Source organism: Anabrus simplex, chromosome 1 (assembly GCF_040414725.1).
Source record: "Anabrus simplex isolate iqAnaSimp1 chromosome 1, ASM4041472v1, whole genome shotgun sequence".
Classification (NCBI taxonomy): domain Eukaryota; kingdom Metazoa; phylum Arthropoda; class Insecta; order Orthoptera; family Tettigoniidae; genus Anabrus; species Anabrus simplex.
In genome coordinates this window covers 410,438,229-410,463,338 of record NC_090265.1, presented here as the reverse complement: position 1 = coordinate 410,463,338, position 25,110 = coordinate 410,438,229, and the positions used below count along the sequence as shown (strand labels likewise).

The 25,110-nt window shown below is 38.1% G+C and overlaps 1 protein-coding gene across 1 annotated transcript; it reads left to right on the top strand.

Moving 5' to 3' along the window:
- The first annotated feature begins 569 nt into the window (after positions 1–569).
- On the top strand, positions 570–3,109 carry fj (four-jointed). Its single transcript, XM_067143805.2, has one exon. It carries the CDS (start codon positions 1,269–1,271, stop codon positions 2,742–2,744), a length of 1,476 nt encoding a protein of 491 aa, XP_066999906.2. The 5' UTR covers positions 570–1,268; the 3' UTR covers positions 2,745–3,109.
- The last annotated feature ends 22,001 nt before the right edge of the window (positions 3,110–25,110 follow it).

Sequence of the window (25,110 nt, the reverse complement as noted above, 5' to 3'; positions counted from 1 at the left end):
AGTGGCTGTTTCTGAACATAATGTAATCATGATGAAATAGACTATTTCAACCAACGGAAGGGAGCCTGTGAAATTTTATGAGAAAGTCCTGGTCGCGTCTCCACTGACAACTTCGAGCGTGAGTAAAATATAAAGTTGCAGTATTTGAGTGCTGGAGTTGTCCATTCGACATGACGTGATATGGATATAAAGGTGAAGGAACTAAGTGTAGAGTGTCTTTAAGATAGTGATTACACTAAACTTGTGCATGCTTAGTAACATGATATGTGTATGAAGGTGATGGGACGAAACGGAACATTAACTCTATTTGAAGCTGATTGTGCTATACTTGTGTGCATGTTGTGACACGTGTCGCATGACCCCCTCCGTCCAGCCTCTAAAACACTGACCGATGGCTGTCCTGTTCCAGGCAGCATAGCGATGGCTACCAGCATCGCTCAGCCCCCTGCAGTAGATGGGAGGAGCCAACAACGGCCAGCTACCTGCCTGCCCTCACTGACAGTCAGTCAGTTGCCAGTGAGCAGAGCGTGAGCACAGCTCGTCGCGAGCACTACCGGGGCTGAGTCGACATGACCAACATCCATCGCTTCAGAGTTCTGCTCCGGTAGGTAAACACCGTGCTGGATGTGTTCTTCTTTCTCCGTCCGTATGCTAATCACTTCTTCAACCAGCTCAACAGAACAGAGCAGTGCTGCGTGGAGGAGAAACAGACACACGGAGAGAACATAAAACGAGGAAAAAGTATTTAGTGTATGTGTGAGTTCTTTCCATTTGTTTAAATAACTATTTAAGTAAATGACTAGGAGAAGTGAAGTGTAGTGTTGAAGAGAGAAGAAGGACAGGCAGCACCTACACACATATCTCCTTGCCCGAGAATATTAACAAGAAGAAGAAAACTAACGTGGCTTTTTGTTCTTAAGTAAATTCTAACTCACCGTGTTCTTTTTCGTTAGAAAAAAAAAAAAGAATAACGAACACCTTTGAAAGTAAGAGAAAGATATAACAAGGAAAGAACAAGCTCTTCTTATGTCAACATTTTTTTATTTTTCTTCTTTTACTTTTAACAGGAACAGTGATGCGACATTGTTTAACATTGTGTTTTGTGTATAGTGCTGCCTCTACTGGGAAACATTATCACTAATCTAATTTTAGGACGAGTATTAAAATGAGTGCAGTACTTTCTATAAACAGTACGTGACCATTAAACAGTGTATTCGGTGTGTGTGACTGTGATTGTTGTTGCAGATTGCTGAGTGATGTAACACACCATGTATGAAGTTCCAGTTCCCTATAGGAATATGTGCGAACATCAGTCGATAGTGGATGACGATAATAATAAAAGACGACGCAACAAGGCGCATCATCTCATGATGTCCCTGATGTTAAGTTCGTGGGGGGCGGCAGGCTACTCGAGTGGCAGTGCGGGGGCGGGAACGGGCGTAAGTTCTACCTCTCCATACCGGACTCTGTGTTTGTTAACTGCAGGACTTGCCTTCGCTTTGGGGCTTGTAGTAGGTGTCATGATTCCACTGTATGTGCTTCCCCGAGGGGCAGCGTCGCCTGCACCGTCGTTAGGTGCGTGGCGGCAGCTCAATACCAGTCTCCGTCATGTTAGAAACATTAGTAGAGTGCCGAGTAATGACAGTGTCGTATTGGGCAGGACACCAGCCACTACTGACTTTCCTAGTGTGTCGTTCGTTGTAAAGTCAGCGTACCCGCCTCCAGTAGCAGTGGTGAGGAACAGTATAGAGCCAGAACAGGAGGCGGCGGAAGAGTCATTGGTGGACACAGGTGTTATCAGAGGTGGTGTCTACTGGGGACAACAGGTGGAAGATGAGATGCCCGCCGGCTTCTCGGACGAGGAGGCAGAAGCTTGGCGCCGGTTCGCGCGCAAGACGCCGGTGGTGAAGGTGGAAGAAGGCTGTGGGAGAATGCAGAACCGGCTGTTGACATTCGAAGATGGTACGAGGTCGTGTTGCAGATACCGCCAGAATACGGATCAGATCCAGGGAGAAGTCTTTAGTTTCTACCTGGGCCGACTGCTGGGATTAAGGAATCTAGCGCCGTCATCACTGGCGCTAGTCCGTCTACGAGATCCCCTCTGGTCTCGAGTTCGACCTCAGCTGTCATTGGCGCAGTGGAATGAAGAGCGCGCCGTTGTGCTGACCAGGTTCGTACCCTCACTGGAACCTGCTCACATTCCGATGTCTTTGAGGACATCAGGGAGACGTCTGCACCCTCCTGACGTCCAGCATCCTCAGATGACGGCAAGTGAAATGGTTGAGTTGGCTCAGTGGTCGGATTTGATTGTATTCGATTATCTGACAGCCAACCTTGACCGCGTCGTCAACAACTTGTACAATCTGCAGTGGAACCCTGCCATGATGGACGCTCCAGCACACAATCTTGCCCGTGAACCATCCACTGGACTACTCGTCTTCTTTGATAATGAAAGTGGTCTTCTGCACGGCTACAGACTACTAGATAAGTACGAGAACTACCACGGTGCTCTCCTAGAAGCCCTCTGTGTCTTCCGCAAGCCGACAGCAGATGTCATTAAACGTTTACATGCTGCAGGTGATGTTGGACAACAGTTACAAGATCAGTTCGAGACTGCCGATCCAGATATGCGTGATTTCCTGCCCAGTTTACCGGATAAAAGTGTTAAAATCCTCAACGAACGTATCGCCAGAGTGTATGACCGCATTACGCAATGTGAAAGGCAATACCGACCACATGCGTAGCATCATCGCCGACGTTGTAACTTATTCTCGCGTGTACTGTTAAGTAGCATCCAGCGTACGGATGTGAACTCCTGCCCTTCCCTCAGTGAGTGATGTGTTGTTCGTGTGTGTCGTGTTCAAGCCATGTCGTTCTTAGAACGAGTGTTAAACGGAAACGTAACGTCAGTTTTAATTCGTCAATAACGTGACAAACGATTATAGCAGATACGTGTTTACGAAACTTGTGAAGTGATTTATAAGTGCATAAAATGCAGCTAAATATATTCATTTTCAGTTAAATAACATTTTCAAGTAAACTGCAATAAATTCATTGAATGATTAAACCAATCAAAGAGAAGGATCAGATCCTGTATATTTTTACATAAAAATCAAGATATTAAGTATAGTAAATTACACGTGTTACAAACATCACTGTATAATTATGTCATAGCCTCTTAGTGAAACTTGTCACTTAATTAACGAATTTGACATGCGCTGTCACATGTTAAAGAAGAAATTTCTTTAAAAAAAATAGCAGTATTTTTGAAAATTTTCTTAAGAACAAACTCATATATTTCACCTGGTAAAATGCACGTAAATTAGCCTACACTATTTGTCTGATGAAAGTGAAGTAACAAGTACCAATATTAAAAATGATATAAGAACAAGCGTAATTTATGCCTTACGAAATTTAATTATTTTTCAAAAAAAATTATATTTTAAATCATGATTAAGCTGTGAGTATGATGGCTAATTTCGGACTGATTTATTATCAGGTGCGTGGTACTTTGGTTATTTAAATTTTGTTCCTCTGGTATTTTTGTCCCCTGCCAAGATCGGCAGATGGGGTTGTATCTTGTAACTTAGTGAGGGCTACTCACTAATTTTAAATTGATACTTTTAAAATAATTCGAATCGCACGAATATCCAGAAGCTGCTTCAAATGAGAGGTAGCCTCCGTGGTCGGGATGTTCAGATTAATAACTAATGGTCGAGGGTGGCGTTAATCTGATCACACATACCTCACAGCGCGGTTTCAAACCAGAGTATCGGGTAAACGACCTATGAAAATAAAAATACAATTTTGTTCATTTTAAACGTAAGCTGAATGACACTGTCAAGGGCTTGTCACTAAGGTGGTCGCAGTTTGAATCTCAGCCAATACAAGTGAAATGTTTGAAACGAAAAGTCACGTTCTTGTGGTTCGGATTCTACGTACAACTAGAGGTTCTGTAGCACGATCAAACGATCAACAGTCGTGTTCCCGTAGGCCTATCAGATTTATTGAATATAGCCTATATCGACAGCTAGAGATATACTTCTTTAGCCTAATAATTAGAAGCATTTTTACTCTACTGAAAATGCCTGTTTAATTAACTGTTTGCGTTTTTAGAATAAATGCTGCAATTTTAGTGTATTTAATCTTACGCCAAAATGAGACGTTTTCTTCAGAATATGATAAAAAATACTAGTGATGTGTCGAAACGTATTTGTTGCTGTTGTGCTTGCCTTTCACAAAGCATTATGATGTGACTTATTTCACTGAGAGGATATGACTTGTTATAATTTTTAAGTCAAGTTTGAGGCTGTACCATATTACCTCGCGGTGTGTGCGATATGTCACTAAAGGTCGTTCAGGGTAATAATGTAACAGAGTACCTTCTGCCATGTGTACTGTAAATAGCTTTCCGTTTCTGCGAGGACCTGTTCCCTGCCGCACTAAGGCGGCGGATCGCTTCCAACATCTGTCAGATTTATGTCAGAGGAGCGAAGGTAGGGCGTTGCCCAGCATTTAGTTTAGAAATGCTGTGGTATTTCGTATAATAATTGCTTTATGGCCATCAGCAAGGTTTTCTTCCAAGCCTTGTCTTGGATACATCTAAGCATATGGTTTGTACAAAATGTAATCAACTCACTTAACTAAGCAGGGTATGAAATCACTCGTATTGGTTATCTACATAAGTCAAATGATTCCCTTCAATTTTAGGTGCATAACGCATTTGTTCTGTGATAAAAAGGGCAGTCAAAGGTTGAAAATACCTTTCTTCAGTAAGGTTTACGGCCATGCATAATAACGGTTTTGAACTGTTTTTATGTTGTGTCCTTTCATTAAAGCACCATTTTCTCCGTCGTAAATTATATTTAATGGAAGTGATTCATAGTCTTCCTATTATCCCATAAATTTCGTACTATATTTACTGGGTCCACTATTCTAATAATAGAAACCTTATCTTCGAAATGTTTCTTGATAACCAAAATTAGCTTTAAATTTAGCTCTGCGACCTGTTGTCAAAAACGTGTCTGAAAAAAATAAAAATAGTAATCATGCAGCGAATCTGGGCTTTTGAAAGGACTTCTAAAAATGTGTAACAGTTATTTAACAAGGTCTTTAATGACACCAAACGATAATAATAATAATAAAAATAATAATAATAATAATAATATTAATAAATGTGAAATGTAATCGTGTGATATGAGTAAGGACATTGTAAAACGGGGAATATACATATTCTCGCTTTCCTCGTCAGGAATAGGCTACTGACAAGCATTTATATATACTAAAATAAAAAAATATATATCTTCGAATTAAAAACCCTGTAGGCCTATCCGGAAAAGGGAGGAGACTAATGCGTAAGAAGCGTGTCAACATGCCCTATTAGGAAACGCCATACTAATTTGCATTCACATTTTGCACGCACAATTTTGTCATAACTCGAAATTCATTCCGAAAAATTTCTTAGTGAATACTTTCCTCTGAAACGTTATTTTTCTAGAATTTTTTTAAATCTCATTTTAACTAATTTCAGTATAGTGTTATTTTTAATAAAATATGTCTCTACCGTTTTAATTTGTAAAAATAATTCAGTGTCTGTTTCTCAATTGCGTTAGTGATACGGTTGCTGTGAATAAAATGCCATTAAGTGAGCTATACCGCATCCACCCTGCTCGTGAGTGGTCGGATATTACCTCTAATTATGGCAGTAATGAGGGTAATTCTTTCATGAAAGACTAGCATGTTCGAATCTGGCAAACCGGGCTTCCGAGGAAACGATATAATTTTATAATTCAATTAATGATGTCCGAAAGTATTTCAGGTTTCAACTCATAAAAGTCTTGTTTTTTCTATGTACCGAAGTCATAACCTGCGATAAATCAGTTACAATTGTACGATTTGTTTACTGCTCTAGATATGAGAAGTGTCTACTTAATGAATTTGATTGTTTGCCGATGGGTATATAATGGCATGCGAATTACAGTTCAGAACAGAGTCGACCTGACCCAATGAATTTTGATGTTTATAAGTTTTTAATTTAAGATAATTAAGTTATGCGTGTAGTAATGGTGAGAAATACGCTGTATGAGAATCTACTGTACATTCTATTACCTTTTCTTCGTCAACTTTTAGATCTAGGGAATCGTATTCACAGCATACTTTATCTCATAGCCTATTCGCGTTCAAGTCACAACATAGCAAATATCGATGATGTTATTTTGCTGATACATAAACGTGTACTAATTTATTACAACAATTTAAAGTTATTTTTATCAACTTTTTCATTATGCTTTTAATAGAAAAATTCTTTAAGTAAAACGCATCGCTTCCAGCGCTCACCATTTTCTTCTTTTCCTGTAAATCAAAACTGGGCTCATTTCAGACTTTTAAAAAGTATTGTTTTTCTATTGAAGGGACTATTGTTATTATTATTTGTATTCTTAACGCTTGTGTTAAATTTTGCCCCCAAAATTGTGGCATCTTATATCTTTTTAAATTACCATGTGTTCTTTTAAATTAACCCTACACAATCCACGGTTGTCTATCATATCATTAATATACAAACGTATTTATGTTTTGGTAATGGTAGAAATAAGATAACAGTGATATAATTGCGAAGTTTATATTCCTCCATTGATTACGGTTGTCATATTCAATATAATAATAATAATAATAATAATAATAATAATAATAATAATAATAATAATACGGAAATATATTCCGCTTTACGTGTGGTGCTATGAACCACAATTGTCATTGCACACGTAATCGAATTAGCAACAGTCTGATATATTCAACCATTATTGTATTAGCATTCGCTAAAATTGCTTCCATTTTTGGATCATTTATTGACTTTTGTACCCAACATTTCTAGCCGAAACAGGTGTCAATTTTGCTTGGGGTGAATTCATGTCAGAATGCGCTCTTAAAATTCATAAATCAATGAACATAAGTTTTGAAGTGTGGTGATTACATTTTCAGTACCTCATTATGCTTAGATGAAATACTTGAGATTGGTTAGCTACAATATCCTATTGAAATACGTGACTGTAGTAATCCTGACATCTAACGAAAATAAAGTAAATTGTCCCGATGTGGACATTAGTGTGATATATAATAATAACTTATAAAACATCCATCTTTCGAGAATCCGAACGTTTTGTTATACATTTGTTAAGCAGAAGGAAGTATTTCCGGCATTCAACTTCCTTTTCACTTTCTTTAAATCTAAACTGTTCTCATTTTGGGCTTATATATTTTGGTTTTTGAAACAGTCCGTATAACGTTCCTTCCCTCGTTCACTACTTGCCAATATTTATTAAGAGAGCTTCTTGAAGGTGGAAGGAATTTTATTGCAAAACAGTGCATTTTTACTCTGGTTTACGGAACATGTTATAAATTATTATACATCACACATTTTATTTTTAACCACCTAAATTTCACTGTGCTGTACACATGTCAGAGTTGTGAAACGAATCTCATGTGTTTATTCAGCGCGCTATATATTTGTGTAAATGTTTAAATAAAAAAGGAAACTAAAAAGAAGGCAAAGCAAACCAGCTACTTGTCTATTGTATCAATGATGTCAGCTTGTCACAAGTGTTAGTGGAGTGGAGTGGAGTGGAGTGACCACGAAAGTGGAGAGCAGCACTGCTGCCTGCCATCAAACAAAACAAAACATTGACGACAGCCGAAAGTCTTCACAGCACATGCCAAATAGTCTTCGCCCGGCTTTCCCGGCCGCAATTAAAACATAAACGGACTGTCGAGAGATTTATGAACTGATATCGTAATGTGATATTCACTTGTTTCTCTGTGTGTGTTTGCGTGCGTGCTTGTTTGTGAGTGAGAGAGAGGGATTAAATCGGTATATATATATGTGCTGATGAAGAGAATGGAATGGTTATGTACGTAGTGAATATGGTATGTAAATATGAAATAATATATATATTTCTATAAATTAATATTCTAGAGTAGTATTTATTTACCCCTTAAACATGTCATATATCAAAGGAAACTAACACATCCTGAACTCCTGGTGTTTCAGTGACATCTGAAAGTATGCAGTGCAGTGCATTTCTAGAATACTCTCCCGAAAATGTTCTCTTTATTTTTTCCTCTGAAAAGAAATGGTTCATGAATGACGGCGTATGAGTTGTCAAGTCGGGCCTTTGAGTTCGGGATACGCTGTATTGAAATTAATCACTTAAAAATATATATACTGCAGTCTAGCATCAGTAACCTAGTAAATAAAAACGTTATTCATGAATGCACAAATACTTTCTGATGTCTTTGTTTCTCATGTATAGTATAAGAATGTGAGTAAAACAATCCTTTCCTTATAGAAATAGTAGAAGTTCATGACTTTTAAAACCAGAATACTAACCGGTACTTAGTTAATTTAGGTATCCAGTTGTTTCTCTATACATTTATTTTTAGTGCCAATATATCACTATCTTATTCCTAGCCTTTTCGGATTTACCTGGGCTCGGAACTTTGTGTATATTTACCCCAGTTTTTCGGCTGGATGGCTTTCTTGACGCCAACTCTGTATGGAGATATACATTATTGCATGTTTCTGTGGTGGTTTGTAGTGTGAAGTGTTGTATGTAAATGAAGATAGACGAACACAAACATCCATCCCCCAGTCTAGACGAATTAATTATACGCAGTTAATAATCCCCGACCAAACCGGGAATCGAACGCGGGGCCTTCAGAACTAAAGGCCACTACACGAAAGTATAATGTAAATGTAATGTTTTTAGTTCGAGCGTTATGAACCATTCTAGAATAGGATACAATTCCTTTGAGGGAGCAATAAGCATTTCACTTAATATAGAAGTCTGTGTCAGTTTCTATCAATAACAGAATGTCTCTTTGAGGAAATTATTATTCATGTTAAGAAGTGCAAATCGTCTTGTTCATTAAATTATTAATATAATAACATCAGGGGGAAAACTGTTAAGTGTACATGAAGAAGAATAATGATTTTTGTGCTGCTATGGAATATGTAGTAGCGTCCTGTGAAGTCACCAGTCTGTTAGATGAGTTGGCGATGAATAAATCATGTATATCGTATTTATTACGCTATTTTTTTTCGAAGCAAAAAGCACTAAATATGATTCATTAGTAAATTTACTGATTGAAACTTGACATTGCTTTGAAATTGGGATTATGGCGCTGTCTTCCGTCGATGACCGGTCTTCAATAAATGACGCTAGGTACTTCTTTCTGCACACGAATAGGTTACGTAACATTACCTCATGAATCCATTCTTTCAGCAACTCTAGAAAGGACTTACATTTCCTGAAGTAGTTATCAAACCAAACCCCATCGCACTACAGCCCTTGAAGGGCCTTGGCCTACCAAGCGACCGCTGCTCAGCCCGAAGGCCTGCAGATTACGAGGTGTCGTGTGGTCAGCACGACGAATCCTCTCGGCCGTTATTCTTGGCTTTCTAGACCGGGCCCGCCATCTCACCGTCAGATAGCTCCTCAATTCTAATCACGTAGGCTGAGTGGACCTCGAACCAGCCCTTAGGTCTAGGTAAAAATCCCTGACCTGGCTGGGAATCGAACCCGGGGCCTCCGGGTAAGCGGCAGGCACGCTACCCCTACACCACGGGGCCGGCGAAGTAGTTATCACCCCATATAAATTCTATGTAATGAAGTAGGCTACTTCTTAGGATTCTAGTTTACTTCCAGAATTTCTTCAAGATTGATCAGTAGGTTTCTACAGTACTAATAAATATGCCAGTAACAGGATCCAGGTGGTTATCTAGAGCATATAGAAGATTGGGTTAGCGCAAATCCTGGCACGTAGTACAATTTCCTACAGTCTAATCTAATCTAATAATATTGCAAAACGCTACCCTGATTAACATCGTGTCGAAAATGGAATTACATTTCTGTACGATTTATGTAATTCAGAGGACTTGTTGCATGAAGAAAATACGATTAATATTTGTAAGATCATCGAACATTCTACAATACAATATGCTAGGCACATGTTCAGTGAGAGGGTTTAGAACACTCATTTAACAGAACTGACGCAAAATTATTACATACTCACGATAGAGGATATCCTGTTACAGTCAGACATTTTCATGCTGGATTCATTCTGTGCATCTTATTATTAGTCGTTTGGGAATTAAAGACCGTCATTAGATTGAGATGATGTTACTTTTTAAAATATCGACTAGCTTGTAGCTTTGAATAACATAAAAACTGCTGGACAAAGTCTCTTACCTACAATTTATCTTGGAATCCGATCAGTAGATAGTGACTCAAGAATATCGGCCTGAAGTCATGTACCACGAAGTTAAAAGCTGTTGTTAATGTCTCTAAGCTACCATGATTCTCACTATATTTGATACAAAAATAGATAATTTTATCGTCACTGAATTTTCAATTCCGATTGCTAACAGTGAAACATAATTTTTTTCTCATATTCAAACGGAAATAAGGTCATTTTAAGTTTTACTCCCTCTTAAGAGGATAGCTGTCGAGCTTTTTACAACTATCGACAATACCTTATTTCGAAATACAGGTATAAAATTCAATCATAATCAGGTCTTTCATTTTTTGTTGCTATTTGCTTTACGTCGCACCGACACAGGTAGGTCTTATGGCGACGATGGAATAAGAAAGGCCTAGGAATGCGAAGGAAGCGGCCGTGGCCTTAATTAAGGCACAACTCCAGTATTTGCCTGGTGTGAAAATGGGAAACCACGGAAAACCATGTTCAGGGCTGCCGACAGTGGGGTCGAACCCACTACCTCCCGGATGCAAGCTCACAGCTGCGCACTCCTAACAGCACGGCCAACTCGTCCGGTATAATCAGCTCAAACGGGGGTTAAAGGAAGTAGAGAATTCATGACCGTGAAATATAGCGATGTCTTACTGACATTTTAGTCTAGAAGGTTTATTTCTAGCTAGAAGATTCATAACCTCCTGCTTTTAGGATTATACAAGTTAAGTATTTAAACAAGTTTGTTTCATATTCTTCAAAGTATGTCGTGTGTTCCTCTGGGATCATGAAGAAGCATACTTTTTTAAAGTAAATTTTCTGTCTTGTTAAATCTCCTGAGTGTCTTAAAACTCTCTTCAAGGATGAAGCCTAATATGTTACGTACCGAAGTTCCACATTTTGACTTTAAGAAGTGATCTTTCAATTACATTACGGCATTCTTCCCCTATATCATATGGGGAAATTAACATGTACGCCGACCTTAAGAGACACGGTCGTTAGTCTTCAGCTTTCTGTTACCTTTGTAGCGAGTTCGATATCGGTATGTAAGGAAACGTTCGAAAATTCCGTGTCAGTGTCATTCAACGCATTAAAGAATTGCTATGGGACAAAATGCGCCAGCATATACTTAAATCGTTGGGAGTTAGAATAATGTTAAACAAAAGAATAGTGTCTACTGCTGTGGATTTACGGATGTGTGTAAACTGATACAGGGATTGGGCTGTGATATGGAGCAATTCCCACTTAGGAAAATGTTATTTTAGGCTATATTTATTGTCACCAGAATCGTATCATTGCAATCAATAAAACAAAATTTCACTTTATTTTCGTGTTTATTCGAGAGAATTATCCTCTTCTGTGACTTACACTTGTCCCCATTATATCCGATATTCAGCCGTTTCACAATTACATTTATTAATTTTACTGAACATTGTGCTGCTGTACATCTGCTTTCTTAACTTTGAATTTTGCCCTCTTTAAAAGTCGCATTGGAGGTTATTATTTGCCTAATAAGTAATCTGAATTAATCAATTGTCCTGCATGAAATTCGTGAAAAATATGTTTTATTCAAATTTTTGAGGAAGAGAAATTTTGATGGGTTTAAATAAACCATGATGATGATGACGCTGCTTATTGTTTAAAGGGGCCTAATATCGGCTCCTTTAAATAAACCAGTTGTGGGTTTAAGTATTAAAGTTAAAATATAAATTATTTTTTATTATTCTTGAATGTAATTAACTGTCAAAATATATTTTCATATGAAATTTTGACTATCATCGTTTGTGAAACACGATCGCGACAAGTGTTATGATAATCATCTTTACTGTCTTGAAGACCACACGATGCGTTTCTAAATCTCTTTGGCTTTCACAAACAACGAACAAAACAATTAAAAGAGTGGGGAAATAATATTTTGCTATATCACGTCATTCATTTCATCTGCTTAACTCCTTTGATGAGGTTGACGCCAGGAAGGGCATCCGGTCGTAAAAACCCACCATGACATTCATCTCACTTCATACCCGTCCCCGTAGAGAAAAAGGTCAAGGGTTGGACAAACAGTATGTCTGAAACGACGTGGTTGGATAAAATAAACGTGTGTAGTTTAACATAAAGAAATGAATAAGGCAAAGTTAGGATGTCGGAGACGTAGGGTATCTCTATGAACTGTTAAAACAGTGTATAATTATCAAAGAAGACCATATCATCTTCTGGAATATGTTTATGTTAATTGTAAGAGTGATTTGAACTAGTTTACTTAGATTGTTGAGAGGCAAAGAAAAAATTTTACTGAATAGAGAAAATATTATTGTGCAATACTTCACTATATTTGAATATCAAAGTCAAATTTTACTAATAGATTTCTGAAAAACGCATGGCATCTGCATTTAAGCCAGATTACAGTTCAAGTCTTTTCTGAAATTATTTCAAAGTTGGTCTGTATAAATATATTTTTCAAATTTTAAGAGAAAGTCTGCTCATAAAATAGCAATCGAAGGTCGAAATAATCAAGGATATGTATATTGAAACGATTTCTAAAACGTGTCGAATGATTGAGCCTGCAATCGATCAGACCAAAACGGTTTTATGAGCTAGCTGTCGATTTTGAATGTATGAAAGTAATTAATGTAATGTATAATAAATGGGGCAAACGAAAATTTCTACAAATGAATGCTGACTTCCTTGTATAATATAGTCTAACGTCAATTCATTTATCATTTATCTGTTTTTAATCCTGTCACCTAGGTAACAGATTCCCTCTCAATTATTTACCTAGTCTTCAATCATTTAAAAGAAGTGGAGAATTTGTCGAACATCCCCCTTGGTAAATTATTCCGATTTCTAAGTCCTCTTCCCATAAATGAGTCTTTTTCTTCTTGAATTCCAACTTTATATTCATACTTATAGGATAAACGTTTTCTACTTTTATAGCATTTTATGAACAGAAAAGAATGTACTTACGAGAAAATGTAAGAATGTTGTTATTAGACATTTGAAGAAATGAAAATGTGTCTACGAATGCCATTGACCATCCCCCTTGGTAAATTATTCCGATTTCTAAGTCCTCTTCCCATAAATGAGTCTTTTTCTTCTTGAATTCCAACTTTATATTCATACTTATAGGATAAACGTTTTCTACTTTTATAGCATTTTATGAACAGAAAAGAATGTACTTACGAGAAAATGTAAGAATGTTGTTATTAGACATTTGAAGAAATGAAAATGTGTCTACGAATGCCATTGACAATTTTAAAATATATTTCAGGAAATAAGTATAAGAACATATTTTCATGACAGTTTTTCTTGTAAAATCATTTTCATTTATGAATAACTTTTATAGACTTAATCTTGTATTTTAGTCATTTTTCTTCAGCTTTAAAATCTTACTTCCGAGTAATAAATACTATAATATTAATGCTTATGAAGATGCTTCTGTATCTCTGTCATCATATATCGTAGCATCGTTGACATTGTATGTGGCAAATAACTATTGGTATAGCCAAATGGTGTCTTCTTCATCTTTCTTTCTTTCTTTCGATACAGCGAACTTTGGGCTACGAATACACCAACTACCTGCCACGTTTCTTCCTACATTTTCCTTACATTCTCTCCAAAGGTTTTTTAACCTTTGGCTCCTACTTTGCCGTTCTTCCATCGAGATATTCCGTGGTTTAGCAGGTCGTTTCTTCGCAACTTTCTATCTGAAGATATTTCTATTTTGAATTTCTGTGGGCGCGATATCTCCTTCGTTGAGTTATTTATGCACTTCGTTCAACCAGTGGGGATGAGTTTTCCATTTTTCTTGAAGAATAATTAATTTATATGCCAGTCTGTCTGGGCTCGTTCTCTCCAAATGTCTAATAACATTCTTACATTAAGTACATTCTTTTCTGTTGATAAAATGCTATAAAAGTAGAAACCGTTTATCCTATATACGCAAATCTGTGTGAAGATATACCGCTGAACTCGCTAGGATATCAGTAAATATGGTAAAAAAACTGGTAAGGATCGCTGGGACCTGCCAAGTCTTCTATATCTCATAAGCCTAATATCGTTGGGGTCCGCCTCCCTAGCGTAACGGTTAGCTGTCGTCCTCGGGGACCTGGGTTCTATTTAAGAATGGAAGGGGGGGTGTTATGTGGTTGAAACGGTACATTGGGAGTGTGCCTGAAAACACCTGCACCACCCGGGACGAGGACACGAATTTACTTTAATATCTTCGTGGTGAGAAACGAATTTGTCCATGGGAAACTGGACAAGAAAAATTAATTTTTTTTGCAAAGTTCCTTTACGTCGCACTGACACAGATAGGTCTTATGGCGACGATGGAACAGGAAAAGGCTAGGAGTGGGAAGGAAGCGGCCGTGGCCTTAATTAAGGTACAGCCCCAGCATTTGCCTGGTGTGAAAACGGGAAACCACGGAAAAAAAACCATCTTCAGGGCTGCCGACAGTGGGGTTCGAACCCACTATCTCCCGAATACTGGATACTGGCCGCACTTAAGCGACTGCAGCTATCGAGCTCGGTAGGAAAAATTAAAAATAGGGATTTCGTTAAAGTAAATGGAAGAAATTACGAGCTCACTTGTGGCCCTGTGACTACTAGACATGTCTCACAAACACATTCCTAGGATGGGGCGTGAAGATCATCATATGGAATTACCGAAAAGTCAGTTTGAAGAAAATGGACTAACACCATTCTCCATCGACTAAACCAGTCGATAACAGATGAAAATATTTCCACATATCTTTAGATTGTAATACGTCTATGTGAGATAAATCCTAAATTACGTTTATAATGTCTACCTTGATTCATACGCGATTGTAGTTCGGTGGGTAAACCAGAGTCAGGCAATAAAAGTAAATTATCAGGTCAAAGCCCACCAGCAGAAAATGGAAATAAGAATTTAATAATGACAGTTTAATGATGATAAAATATTATGCCTATGAAAGGAAGTAGACTTTCATATATTATAATATATCTTCCGATAGAATTATTGCCGTAGCAAATAATTTTCTGTGATTGAAGATCCTTCATCTTCCTTTCAGTTGTATCGGGGGAGTGACTATTTAAAGAGACCAGAAAATATGTTTCTTTATTCCGTTAATAAGCTTGAACCGAATTCCTGACTGAGTCCTGAAACGTTATTATTTATTCACTCAACACGTAACAAGGTGACTGGTATTTTAATGTTCTTTCTTTTACAGGCAGTGAAATATAAATATATTTTGCCGAGAAAGGAATGCGTTTGTCTTGTTAACAATACAAAACAGGCGCCGGCTGTGAAAGAAAATCTCCAAGGTTGCATGTATAAACAAGTCAATTGGTCAAGAATTCGTGTTTAAAGATTTCCTTTCCCATAAAACACCGGCTAAGAGTCGTATGTTTGTGAAACGTGTAGTACACCATTAGGACACACTTTTTCCCTTCTCGTAAATGTTTAACTGCCTGGCATTAAATTATGCAAAGATCAAGCCAGTCTTAGCTTTCTGCAGCAGTTATTAGCTTTAAAAACGCCATAAAGAGAGTTGCAGTAGGCTTTGTGAGATTGTCTATCACGTGTTAATATTTTGTTAGTCTGCTTTATAGTTTTCCTTCGCCTTGCCTCGCTATGTCTCGCCACAATGGCACTTCGGTTGTTGCAACCAATCAATTGGCTGAGAGCTCCAGCTCCCTCCTTTCTGCAATGTTTGTGTTCGTTCTGCTAATGGAACTCATTCTCTAGGGCCGTTACTTTACCATCCAGAATTCGACTATATAAACAGTATTGCATTAAAGGCGAATCGAAATGTCATCAAAATAAATTCATTAGACACCCATTATGGAGTGATCGATCACTATCATCATAAGCTTAATCTGTGGACCTGTCATAGTGTCGGCTTCTGGATCTCAAAATCGCGGGTTCATACCATACAGCGCTAGCCGAATGTTTGAAAGACAGAGAAAAGTCTCTATAGTACTTTATATCGTAGGATGTCGACATGTAAAGATCTCTGGTGGCACATTCGGTATTAACTTGACAAAATTAATGACAATTCAGCCATAGTTTTCACTGTCATCTGATAGGATAAAACCGAAATATAGAAAACGTCATATAGGCAGGCTGAATGACGTCAAATCTAAATTGAAGTACCTGCACAGGATAACTCATGTGCAGATTATTATTATTATTATTATTATTATTATTATTATTATTAGATGACCTGCGCTGCGCAGCACTCGTTAAAAATAGGTCAGATAACTCGTCTTGATATGCCTGTCGTAGTCATATGTTATGCCTGCGCTTTTCAATGGTTTTATGAACATTCAATAAGAAGCGCGTCATAGTATGGCGCAGGTCGTAGTTAGAATTCATTCATTCTGACGTCATCTCGCCGTCTGTTTGGTAAAAATCTATCCATATATTCGCTTTTTTATCCTGCAGTTCTTGATGTAAAGCTTGGTATTGTGTCGTGGAAGGCAATGGTATTTTTAATTGCAGTTTTTCTATATGGAACGGTTGTTTTGTGAACTCATAGGTTAGTCTAGAAGAAGCGTTTTTCGCCAGGTAGAGAACTTTTTAGAGATACATGGCCTTCACTATTTCTAGTGTAGCTAGGTTATCCTCTGTAGGTGCTCTCAGATAATGTCTAAGGCGTATGTCATGATGGGGTCTGTTTGTACGTAGTCTTTTCTCTCTCTCAGCAGCATGGAAGTTATCACATATATATTGAATACATTTGCAAGCTGGGAGAGGTTAGAGTATCAAAGAGTATCTAGCAGAGAATAGTATTATCCCCGAGAGAATGCGACAAAAATGGAGCAAATCAGTTCAGTATGACGGACGGACGGATTTGCCAAAACAGTTTTTAGTAAACTCTCTTAATATATAGATTATTATTATTATTATTATTATTATTATTATTAATGTAGATTTATGAGTGAGAAGGAAATCCAAAGTTACGGCATGGCAAGGGAAGTATCCTATCAGAGTGAAGATAATAATTGACAATCAACCAGTAGAACAAGTCTCAAATTGGTTGTGAAATATCTATTAATCTGTTAATGAAATGAAATGTCGTATGGCTTTTAGTGCCGGGATATCCCAGGATGGGTTCGGCTTGCCAGGTGCAAGTCTTTCTATTTGACGCCTGTAGGCGACCAGGGCGTCGTGATGAGGACGAAATGATGATGAAGACAACACACACACCCAGCCCCGTGCCATTGGAATGAACCAACTAAGGTTAAAATCCCCGACCCGGCCGGGAATCGAACCCGGGACCCACTGAACCGAAGGCCAGTACGCTGACCGTTCAACCAACGAGTCGGACCTCTTTTAATGATGATGACGAGGTGAAGAAGAAGCTTCATCGATTTCAACATATGTCTGAGACAAATCGCCGAACACTGAAAGAAAAAGTAAGAGAAGACACTCAAATTCTGTAAGACTATGGCTATACCTACCAACTTTGTTATATGGAAGTGAGGCATGGGTGGATAAAAAAAGCTATAGAAAAAAATATAATAATCTGAAATGAGATTCCTAAGATCAGTGAAAGGATACTCCCTAAACGATAAAATACGAAATGAAGAGAGAAGACAACAATTAAGTACAGTATATTCTCAGTGAATGAAATAATATTCCATAACAGGATACATTGGAAAAAACACGTTCTGAAAATGGATAACAACAGAATCCGAAAACTTGCCCAGGAATACCATCCTACGGGAAGAAGAGATCTTGGTCGTCCTATGAAGAGATAGAATGAAATCTGAGGTCGGAACGGGCTATTAGCCTAATACATGAAGACAAAGTAAAGTATTATTATTATTATTATTATTATTATTATTATTATTATTATTATTATTATTATTATTATTATTATTATCATCATCAATCAATACTGATCTGCAATTAGGGCACTCGCCCAGGTGGCAGATTCTCTATCTGTTGTTTTCCTAGCCTTTATTGAAATGATTTCAATGACACTGGAAATTTATTGAACATCTCCTTTGGTAAGGTATTCCAATCCCTAACTCCTCTTCCTATAAATGAATACGGTGTGACGTAAAGCAAATACCAAATATATATATATATATATATATATATATATATATATATATATAAATGAATATTTACCCCAGATTGTCCCCTTGTATTCCAACTTTATTTTCATATTGTGATATTTCCTACTTTTAAAGACGCCACTCAAACTTATTCGTCTACTAATGTCGTTCCACTCCATTTCTCCGCTGACAGTTGGGAACATACCACTTAGTCGAGCAGCTCGTCTCTCTTCTCCCAGTTCTTCCCAGCCCAAACTTTGCAACATTTTTGCAACGCTACTCTTTTGTCGGAAATCACCCAGAACAAATCGAGCTGGTTTTCTTTGGATTTTTTCCAGTTCTTGAATCAAGTAATCCTGGTGAGGGTCCCATACACTGGAACCATACTCTAGTTGGGGTCTTGGCAGAGACTTATAAGCCCTCTCCTTTACATCCTTACTACAACCCCTAAACACCTTCATAACCATGTGACCGGGCGAGTTGGCCGTGCGCGTAGAGGCGCGCGGCTGTGAGCTTGCATCCGGGAGATAGTAGGTTCGAATCCCACTATCGGCAGCCCTGAAGATGGTTTTCCGTGGTTTCCCATTTTCACACCATGCAAATGCTGGGGCTGTACATTAATTAAGGCCACGGCCGCTTCCTTCCAACTCCTAGGCTTTTCCTATCCCATCGTCGCCATAAGACCTATCTGTGTCGGTGCGACGTAAAGCCCCTAGCATAACCATGTGTAGACATCTATACCCTTTATTTACAATCCCATTCATGTGATAACCCCAATGAAGATTTTTCCTTATATAGGTAGGCCCTATTATTATTATTATTATTTAAATCCTCTAGCACAAGCCTCAACATAGGTTATCAGAAAGTTCTTTCATGATCAGGTATAGGATTTGATGACCAAAGATACAAAGTTACAGAGAACCAGAATATTAAAAACATTTAAGCTTTTAAGCTTTTTGGGCTTTTTTAATCGTGACATGGTGTCTCAACGGCGCACTAGCCGCCAGCATCTTGGAAAGGTGTAACAATCCAACTGATGAGCGCACTGCTACACTGGGGCGAAACTCTAGTGATTTCACAATTAAAAAAGCCTGAAGAGCTTAAATGTTTTTAACATTTTCAATCTATGAGATTAAATTACGGTTTCCTTCTAGTAGCCTTATTTTTGACAATCACAGTATTATTTTTCCTTTAGTGAATCACACAACCGGAGCTCGTGTGTTCAATGAAGCAAGCCAGGAGGTGAGAAATTGTACAGCTTACAGGAGCTGCTTTTGTATAATGATGACGATGAAGACGAAGAACCAAAAGAAGGGCTTTCAGTGAAGTGATTAGTGTACACGTTGCACAGCGTTTGTTAAACAATTTGACTTAACTGAATGTAGTTAAGGTAGTCGCTAATAGACGGAAAGTTTTCTTGAAATTACCCAGCAGAATCGAACTTTTAAGATAAGGCGCAAGGTGCTTCATTCCATGTATGTAAGAAATTAATTTCAGTTGAGGGACACGTTTCCGAGAGCAGAAATACACCTAAAGCAGACAACAGCGTTGCCAAGGTCACCAGTGTTCTGCCGAATCTAATTTTTAAGAGGAAGACCGTAGTGATAAAAATTGTCCGTCAGTTATGGGAGTGTTCAGTTCGATTCGTTTCTACAGATTCAGTTGTTAACCTATTTAATTAAAATGTCAAGGATCTTCGAACTGTCATCGTTTTGACTGTTTCTGGAGGCACTAATGTATTATTATTATTATTATTATTATTATTATTATTATTATTATTATTATTATTATTATTATTATTATTATTCTCGTTATGGCCTGCTAGGGACCACGTGATCTTTTCTATTCCCTTCTTTCGAGTACTCCTTAATCCTTTCCCCGTGTTTCTACTTTCTCTTCTCAGACCCCTTTCTACTATTTTCCCCCTTCTGTCTAGGAATCCTTCCATTATTATTATTATTTTTTATTTTTTTAAATACTTCTTTCTATGATTTCTTCTTCTCTTATATTAATTTGGTCCATAATCTTTCTTGACGTCTTGAATCAGGTTTGTTGTTGACCTTTTTTTCGGAAGGTATTTGAATATTTTTTTTTGTTAATTTTTCATCCACCGTAAATATATGTCCAAAATTTTAGTCTCTATTATATTATTATAATTATTATCAATCAAGGAAGGGACGTCATAGTTTTCTCTTCTAACTTATAAAATGCGAGGAACATTAAAATGTAATGCACTATTTTTTATCTATTATACATGAAATGAATTAAGAGAAGAAATAATTTATTATTGTAAGTGTGGTTGTACTGTACGAGTCGTATTGCGACAGTTGCCGTCCTGTCTGACATATTAATCACATTATATACTGTATCCGTCATCTATTGGGAATTCTTAGTTTATCGAAAGAATGTGACGAAACGCCGGAATTTCGTGCCGCAAGAGATCTTTTATGATTCCTAAAAATCTACCGACACAAGGTTGCGTATTTGAGCACCTTCAAACACAACTGGACTGAGCCGGAATGAAAGCCGCCAACTTGAGCTCAGCAAGCCACTGCTCTATCGTTTAAGCCACTCAGCCCAGTGATGAAATAAATTGGCATTTCTCTATACATTACTGTATTTGCTACGATTAATTTCACAGAGTTATTGATTAAATGCTGTGTCCGACACCTTGGCCGAATGATCAGCGTTGAGGCCTTCGGTTCAGAGGGTCCCGGGTTCGATTCTCGGCTGGGTCGGGGATTTTAATCGCGTCTGATTTTGGTCCTGGGACTGGGTTTGTGTTTATCACAACACTTTCCTCTTCATATTCAGACAACACACCACACTGCCAACCACCCCAGAAACACGCAATTGTGATTACATTCCTCCATATACGGTTGGCGTCAGGAAGGACATCTGGGCGCACAACATGGACAACCCCACACGTGCGCCACAGTTCGCACCCGCGGTCCCGGAAGTGTGGGGAAAGGTGGTAGAAGAAGAAGAAGTGAACTAATGCAGTATTTTTATATATTCCATCACATCTTGCTTCACTTTAAGAACTATGAATATAATTAAAATTTTAGATGATTTTCTAGTATATAAAAAAAGCATTTGGCCTGGTGGTCATGATCGTTAAGGTGTTGAAGTCTAAACGGTTTGACACCGAGATTATCTGGTTCGAGTCCCGTTGGTCGAAAAAAAATTTCACCATCATTATGTTGACCGGCAGGGTAGGTGAGGTGGTGGTATACAATTTCTAATCAGTAGATTGCGTGCCAAAAGCCTGGATTAAATTCCAAACCTCTCCGAAGTGTTCATATGGAATGAGGGCATATGACACTGTTGATGGTGATTCGTCCGTCGGATGGAGACGTTAAGTCTTGAGCAGACCCCTTGGTGCTATTCAACAGGTGTAGGCTATGTGCCGGCACCGCGTTTCACTCTCTCCCTTCCTAGTATCATATATCGCGTCATTCATTTCATCTCATTAACTCCTCTGATGAGGTTGATGTCAGGAAGGGCATCCTGTCATAAAACCCCGCCACGACAGATTCATCTCACCTCACCTAATACCCGACCCCGTAGGGAAACGGGACAAAGGGTTGGACAAACAAACAACTAGCTTTTAGCAAAATTTTCAAATTTTTTATTCAACCCATTAGCAACACTGGATGGCAGCTTTAGTTAAAAAATGTTTGTTTCCTCACTCATTGTATTACATCCATTGCTGATCTAATTGATTTTCTGAAAAAGAACAGTTTCATAGGATGCATCACCTTTCATACACCTTAAACTTTGGACAGCTGATACTGCGTGGTATGAATATGAAAGACTAGCATTGGTTAAATGTATTTAATACATTACATTTCAAGTTACAAGTTCCTTTTTCCATATCAGACTTCACAGCTGTATGAAGTTCAATTTAAGTTCAAGTTTCGTGGCTCACTGCACCAGTTCTTCACACCGACTAAGATGATTTGGTAAGTTTGGGTGAGTATTTATTTATTTATTTTTGTTTCAGCAAGTATTCTCATTATTAAAACATATTTTCGAGTTCCAAAATACAAAGTATAATTACCTATCAAATCTATATCATCTAGGAATCCTAACCCCATTAACCAGAATTGCGAGCACTTCATAAGACGCACACAAGGAACTCGTTTACCGGGCCCTCATTAATCCGGATCTCCAGTTTATCCGGATCGAAAAAAAATTTACTCGTAGGCCTACAGTATTTCTTTTACGGCGTCGACTCTTCTTGAATGTCTTTTCCGCCAAGGATAGTTAAGGACAGGAATTGGAAGTAATTCGGCCACGGTCAATCAAAGGTACCGTTCCGGCGTTCGCCTGGAATTAAGAATGTGAAACCGTGGAAAACCACTCCTAGGACGGCCGAGGTGGGATTCGAACCCACGCTCTTCTGAATGCGACACACTATTAATTCAAAAATTAAACCGGTGTTCCATCAGAAGAAACAATGATTCATGGAGAGGCAACAATGCAGCTGGACAAACTGATGACCTATTTAGAATCCTTGACTGAAACCACACCGGCAGAACTGTAAAACGTCTTAGTGGTCGTGCTGCGCGCAAACGCTATACAAATGTAAAACAGAAAAAACTCACACAGTATTTTGGTGCATAAAACAAAGTCGTTAATGTACGAAAAGTGTTCTTATATATATACTAGCGAAAGTACCCGTGCTTCGCTACGGTATTCTACATTGTATTCGAATATCGAAGTAAATAGTGTACATGCAGTAAATAAGATTGTTTTAAAATTGCATGTCTCTTAGCGTTATCCGAGAAAGAGCATGGGGAGGTCCCCGTACATTGTTTCCAATGTAAAGTGTTTGTTACGGATTTGTGATATAACGGCAGGCTCACTTGCCTACTGCCATTCACAATGGAGTTGGGAAGTTTACATTATAATTTCAGGCCCCATTGCCTACTACGCGGACAGAATCGATTTGGGGAGTTTTCGTTAAAATGGCAGCCCCCCTTTCCTACTTCCAGACAGATTACAGTTGAGGAGTTTCTATTATAATGGCAGGCAATTACCCTATTATCACTCGAAATTGAGTTGTGCAGTTATCATTATAATGCCAGGCCCATTTTCCTTCCGCCAGCCAGCTTACTGCCAGTCACACCAAGCTGGTGAGTTTCCATCAAAATAGCAGGCCACTATGCCTAATGCCAGTCACATTTTAGATGAGGACATTTCTTTATAATGGCGGGCACCCTTGCCTACTGCCAAACACAATCGGGTAGGGGAGTTTTAAACAAAACTGCATGCTCACTTGCCTTCTGCAAGTCAATCGAGAAGGGAACTATTCATTACAATTGTAGGCCTTCCTTACTAATGACAGTTACACAGGAGTTGGAGAAGGAACCCTTTCCTACTGCCAGTCAAAGTCGATGTGGGGGAGTACTGATTACAATAGCAGACACACCCTTTCTCGATCGCTACAAATCGACATCAGTGAATATATATAGATCGACATACGAAAGTATATGCGTGTTTACAATATTGAAGACCTTCATTTACAGATTAACTGCTACTAAACGTACGTCATATCGACAAAGGATTACACCATAAGACACGCCGGATTTAGTGGCCTAAATGGCTGGTCCTATGGTATGTCATCTATTCTTGTGTCAGATTGAGTTAGAAACGTGGAACAGGGTAAAGGTTTTGTAAGATTATCTCACATTACATTACTTTTCGGATAATTATGTGACAGCTACATACATAGCATTTGGCTCATATATGCCTACTGGGTGGGCCATTTTTCGTGAAGAGTTTGATGATTCTGTATTTCATATAAGTAATTGAAAGTATGAATTATGCATGTGAAAATTCCAAATTGACTTAACGTCGATTAATAGAGAAAAATCAAACATAAAAGGGATACAGAAACGGCAAAAAGTCATAAGACCAAGGTTGTACATCATTCCAAATTGAACGGAGATTGTGCAATCCGTTATGTGATAGGAATTTCCGAAGGTCTGCACCATCATTAAAATTGCCTGCATATTTCGATATTCTTCGGGGATAAAAAATGAAAAATTTAATGATCTAGGATGTTGTCCTTTCGTTACAGGCTAAAACGTATAATTTTGTAAAATTTCAATTATCTTATTTTTCTTCTGGCAGATTATGCCGCAATCTGGATTTTGGGCGAGGCGGGTAAAAATTAGGACTTTCAGGAAACTAAACCAAAAATTATGGAGATGGTCATTATTACCCCTTAAACGGAAAGCTGTACGAAAATTTCGCCAAAATAGTCAGTGTAGAGGCACACAGTCGTTACGATTTGATTTATATAGATAAGGAATCTGCTCCATGTAAAACACCTTTTGGGCTATGTCCGCTGGACTTAACCTGCAAAAGTGACCATTCATATTATCTCCCTTATTAATCCTCCTGACGAAAAAATGCACATGAAAAAAATAGGTTTAGAGGTGGAATTCCATCACGTTTGGTCGATTTCCAGTCAGGTTGGTCTTGTTCTGTATATATTGTGGAAGAGTAAAATCACCATTTCAGTTCCCTATAAACCGCCAGTCCATTCCGGAACATGAAAAGTTATTCACATTTAAAACCTACCTTTGTACAGGTGGATGCTAAATATAATTTTTGGTTCGAATGTCTTCAGTAGTTTTCAAGTTGTAAGGAATACGCTTTACACGCACCCGCTCGTGAGTTGAGTCCGATGGGAGTTGTACAGAAAAACGGTCCGTTAATGATATCTCCCTTATTAATCCTCGTATCGAAATGATGCACATGAGGAAAAAGGTTTAGAAATTAATTTCTACCAAGGTAGGTAGA

Bases quoted from the DNA above. Each gene is read 5' to 3' on its own strand.
- fj (XM_067143805.2), top strand. From the start codon at position 1,269: ATGTATGAAGTTCCAGTTCCCTATAGGAATATGTGCGAACATCAGTCG.